Source organism: Solanum tuberosum, unplaced genomic scaffold (assembly GCF_000226075.1).
Source record: "Solanum tuberosum cultivar DM 1-3 516 R44 unplaced genomic scaffold, SolTub_3.0 scf00180, whole genome shotgun sequence".
Taxonomy (NCBI): Eukaryota; Viridiplantae; Streptophyta; class Magnoliopsida; order Solanales; family Solanaceae; genus Solanum; species Solanum tuberosum.
Genome location: NW_006239107.1, coordinates 296,735 through 302,442, shown reverse-complemented (window position 1 = coordinate 302,442; position 5,708 = coordinate 296,735). Strand labels below are relative to the sequence as shown.

The 5,708-nt window shown below is 35.9% G+C and overlaps 1 protein-coding gene across 1 annotated transcript in view; it reads right to left on the bottom strand.

Moving 5' to 3' along the window:
* LOC107061948 (uncharacterized) overlaps positions 1–560 on the bottom strand; it is a 675-nt gene extending 115 nt beyond the window's left edge. Inside the window, exons 1-2 of the mRNA XM_015311999.1 lie at positions 468–560; positions 223–398 (exon numbers count right to left, since the gene is read on the bottom strand). Coding sequence (XP_015167485.1) covers positions 223–398; positions 468–518 — 227 coding nt within the window. The 5' untranslated portion in view covers positions 519–560. The remainder of the gene's footprint in view (positions 1–222; positions 399–467) is intronic.
* Positions 561–5,708: the final 5,148 nt, after the last annotated feature.

Below are 5,708 nucleotides of genomic sequence, written 5' to 3'. Positions count from 1 at the left end.
CAAAAAGAGGACTTCATTTCAACATAATCATTCAAGTTTTGTTTGGTTACACGCAAAATTGAGTTTGATTTCAACCAAAAACAGTACCAAAATATACATAATTAAAATTTTGTTTTTCAAAATGAACAAGACAACATCAAAATGCCCTACTTCCATGGCACATAAGTCTTCCTACTTGAAGTTGTTTGGCTTTGACTATTCGCAGTAGCAGCAGCTGCAGACCTAGTTTGGATAACCTTTTCAGCCCTCATTCTTTCTAGGTTGCTACTGGTAATAGTTGTCTTCCCCTTCCATTTGAATCCACGTACTGGTGTGTAGCCAATATCACCAGTAACAACATCAGCCCTCTTTGTCACTCTTGTACCAGTATTGATGACTCTTCTACTTGGTAATCCAGGCTGCTTAGTCAGATAAATACACATTTAATTATAAGACATTTAGGCTTGCATTGACAATTGTAAACTTACATTGAGAGTTGTAAATTCATCTTCAGCTTGGTATATGCCAACACCTACCATTTTTGGCCTTTTAAAAGGTCTTGTTTGTCGTCCACTGGTGTCCTCATGTTCCACTGGTCTCTTCTCTCTTTATAGGCCTCTTCCACTGCAGGTTGCTTCAGAACTAGTTTGACTATGTTGAGTCATTCCTCTTCCTCTACCTAATCCTTCATTCACATTTCTTTCTTGAGGTATTCCTCTTCCTCTACCTCTACCTCTCCCTATACCATTTACAGTCTGTACTTTGAAACCAAAATATTAAAGCATATTTATGTTGTCTAAAACTGATATAATAATTAGATATATTACCTTTGTGTTTGAAGCAGTTACATGTGATTTGAGTTGGAACACCTATAAAACTTGAAACTCTTCCTGTGACTCTTCCTCTACCACTTTCATTATTTGTGGTGGCATGTGAAGAGGCTCTAGGTGGTTGAGTTGAACTACTAACCCTTGCTCTGCCTCATACTACTCTTCATGTGCCTCTTCCTTTACCACTTTTAATAGCATGTATATTAATATATCAATACATGTACATATAACTTACATTTGAAAGTAACAAATAAAAGTACTTGTGCCTCAGAAGATGGTTCAGTTGAATGACTTGGACCAGCTTGATTTCTTGTAGGACATCCTCTTTTATTGTGTCCTTGTGTACCACATTTTCTACAAGTCATAACAACACCTCTTTTGCTAAGCTTTCCAGTTTTTCTACTTTTATCTGCCTCCTTGCTTCTAACCTTACCTAGTCTTCCAGGCAACTTCTTGTTTCTTCTAACCTTACCTGGTCTTCCAGGCAACTTCTTGATCTTTGGTGGCTTTACAATTGGATTATTTGATGTTGGCCACATTTTCATGTTATTCATTGGCTGAATAAAATGGGCATATGTGCTGAGGTACGTTTCTTTGCTATAACAACTAGCCACATAATGGATTGGTTCCAACTCCTTGTAATGAAGGGCAGCAACACCATGAGGACAAGGAATGCCCCTGAGCTGCCAGGATCTGCAACTACAACTCCTACTAACAATGTCCACAATATATGTAAATCCATGATGTTTAATCTCAAAACCTCTTTCTCCATTCCAAGTCAAGTTACATTGCATAGAATTTTCAATATTTTCTTGCAAAATCTTCAGAGACATAGGAGATATATCAGTGATCCAAGTGTTTGAGAACTCTCTCAAATCACCAATTCTTTTCATCATCTTCACCCTTATCTCCTCAAGCATTGTGATTATTGTTTTATACCTTGAAGGCAGTATCCAAGCATTAAAGTTTTCTGCCATATTGTTGTCCACAACATCACATTTGCTATAGTCTTGAAAATACTTCTTGCACCATGTATTCAAGTTGTACCATAAAAGATCATCCAAACATTCTTGTCCTAATTTCTTCATTGCATGTATATTATCCTTCATCTTAGCTTCAAATGTGGATTTAGCAATCCTCCAAAACACTTTTCTTCTTTCAACTCCTTTCCAGTTTTTACACCAATTTGCAAGAACACGTTTTGCACATTTTCTGTGTTCAACTAGTGGCAATACATTTTCAACAACAATTTCTAGTCCCTAACAAACCAACATAACAGAAAAAGAATAATTAAAATGCAAAACTCAACAACAATAAAACAGTAAGATTAGTAAGGTAATTACCTTTTGCATATCAGTAATGATGGATAGTTGATGCCCTTCTCCAAGGTCAAGATCACTCTTCAGTAGTTCAAGAAATCATGTCCAGGTAAACTGATTCTCAACCTTAACAATTGCCCAAGCAATAGGCAGCATTTTGTTGTTTCCATCTCTACAAACTGCCACTAACAACTGGCCTTTACACACACCTTTGAGAAAACACCCATCAAAACCAATCAACCTCCTAGCACCTCCAAAAAAAAAATGCTTTCTTTAAAGCATTGAAGCAAACATAAAATCCTTCAAAAAATTTCTACCCAGTTTCATCTTCTTCTCCAACCTTCACTACACAAGTACTACCTGGATTACTTCTTAAAATTTCATCTTTATAATAAAAAATCTTACCATACTTCACAATGTGATCACCCATGATCTCTTGTAACACTCTAGTCCTAGTTTTTCTCACTGTTGTCCTACCAACATTAATATCCAACTCCTTTCTAATAATGTCCTTCAACAACACAATGTTGATGTTTGGCTGTTGAGTTATTCTTTCTTTGTATTTGATGGCCAAAAACTTTGAGTTGCAAAGATAGTTATGAGTTGATGTCAAACATTTATGGACAGGGTTGTATGTCTTAACAATAACATCTCTACTAGTTTTACCCTTACTTGCACACAACAACCAAGGACAAGTCTCTTTACAACATCTCACTCTAACTCTGTCAGGCTCATTTACATATTTTTCAATTTGAATGTGTTTTTGGACTGCATATCTTGTCACTGCCACTCTAAATTCTTCAATAGTTCCAAAAACCAATCCTAATTTCCAAACAATCTTTTCAGAAGTTGCATCAAACACAACTCTATTTGGGGTTTCTTCCTCCTAACAGGTTTATGCACTACTTGATCAACCTCTTCACCATCTCCCCAACCTGTTTCATCATCTATTTCAAAGCTAGGAGCTTCATCACTTAAATAGTAAGGTTCATCACCTCCTAGCATACCAACTAAGCTTTCCCTAATACCAATATTTGTCTCATCATACCCTATATCTGGACCTTTTTCATCAACATTAATCTGATCTGAATTAGTACATCTACTTCTCCTTTGTGACCTTTTGAAATGCCTCTTGGATGCCCTTATATCTGTATACTCTTGATGGACATCACTATAAACCTCAGTATCTTCATTAGTATCCCCTTCAGATCCTAATTCATCTTCTACTTCATCATCAGTTGGATCATTATCTATTATAGGATCAGATGAAGGTACATAGGAAGGAGGAGGCACAGTAGAAGGAGAGGGTGGAGGCACAGTGGAAGGAGGAGGTACAATGGAAAAAGAAGGCACAGTAGAAGGAGATGGTTGAGGCACAGTAGTAGACTGGTTTTCAAATGGAGTGTTGGAAGTTTCAGAAAGACCAGTTGTAGGGATGGAAGGAAAAGTAGAAGTAGGAGGCTGATTATTAGGGTTAGAAGCCTCATTAAAAGATTCCTCACCTACCCAAACTATCACTCGCATTGAGGACAAACTCCAATTTAAGTGGGGCCTGATTGGCTTCACTAACCCCATGAAAGATATACACCTCCACTGTATCCCCATCATTTATCATATTGAAAAGGTCAAATATAACCTTATCATTATCAACAAGGACCAATAACCCATCCCACTTGATGAAAAAAATCACAATCTACTGTATATCTTAGTTCCTTTATGTAGTCCTTTAACTCAAAATAAGACATCCTATCAATATCTACATCTAGGAATTCTGTCACATTCCCCCCAATATATTTAGGTGGGGGACCAAATTCTATTACCCCCATGATACCATCTTAGAGTTATTAGAGTAAAAGTCATCTTGAAAAAGCATGTAACAAAGACAAACACAATTCAAACACACATTTCAAGAACATACTCTAACAAGTAACAGTAGCAGTAGCACTAACATTTAGCCCCATCACTAACAAAACAAAAGACTGTTTACAAATGTATAATGTACAAATTGAAGTCTACAAATGTATAAGCCCCAACACTAACATTTAGCCCTAACACTAATAGAACAAAAGCACTAACAGTAGCAGTCAATAATGAACAAATTGAAGTCTACAAATGTATAAGAGACATAATAAGATTCGAACTAAGTGAATAACATCAAACCCTAACCTAAAACACAATCACTAATAGTCGCACTAAGTCGATAACACAAAACCCTAATCACTAACAGTCGCACTAAGTCGATAACACAACACCCTAACCCTAACAATAACAACAAAAAACTATAATATCCTAACAATATCCTAACAATGGCAACTATAGGAGGTCGATTTCAACATACTTTTACAAGAAAATTTTAATAATCCCTAAAATCATAATAATCGAAAAAAGAGAACATCTTTATCATATGATGTAGAGCCCTAACCTGTTAGACCTTCAATCTCCAAGAATCTTCACCAAGACACATCAACAACGAGATTATCAACACCAACACGACGAGAAATCTTTTATATTTCTTCAGATTTTAGGGAAAGTTAAGAAATAAGAAAAGAAAAGGAGAGACAACTTTTCTTCAAAGAACAGAGTCGGGTCGGGTCTGATTGAATTCTATCACAGGGAGTGAGCAACACGCGCCACTACATAGACGAGGGAATGGGTCAAAATGGCCCATTTACAATGATATTAAATAGTTTTGTGGGGTGATAGGCACTTTGAAAGTTAAGGTGTCTTTATGCAAATATGGGACAACTTTGATTGTGTCTTTATGTCTTTACCTCTTTTTTTACTTGTATGGAGTAAAAAAGTTTAATATATGTCCACAAAAAAGAAATTTAACCAAGTATTAACTCAGCCCACGCTAATTGGCAATTACCCTTTATGTTCTATTTTTTACTTTCTTATTTTAGATTTTCACTGGTACACACAAGCAATCCAATCCGTAGGATTTCCTTTTGTTACCAATCTGTGTTTAAAACAGAATTACTAATTTCAACAAACTTTGCAGAAGTACGAAGTTACCAGAGTTTAATGAACCAGTAAGAATAGAAGAACATAAATTAATTCATAAAAACTAAAATCTGTAAAACATACTAGAATCTGTAAAAGACAAAACGAAAAAATATCAAGTCCACTGAATGGACAATGTCTCCTTAAGGAAATTATTCCCCTCTAATATTCGAGGTTTGATTTGAAATATGTCCTCCCAGGATAGAATGATCTCAATCACCAGTGTATTGATACCCAAAACGTTGGTGTCAGCGAGCCCCTCAACGACAATAGAGTACACGAAAAATATTTGTGCAGAAGAAAAAGAAGAAACCATAATTTTTCGTAAGTAAAAAATTCTGAAGAATAACTAGTATTTATAGCCAAGAGGAACTGATTCTGAAAGATTGCAACCTTTCAAAATCCACACGACTATTAATGAAAGTTTGCAACCTTTCAAACGGTCATGGCTGTTTCTGAAAGTTGCAACCTTTCAGAACAGTCACTGCGGGAAATTTAAATAAAACGGGAAAGATTTAAATAAAACGGGTCGCGCGTGGATCCGAGTTGGGTCGGGTCAATTAACTAATTAATTGAA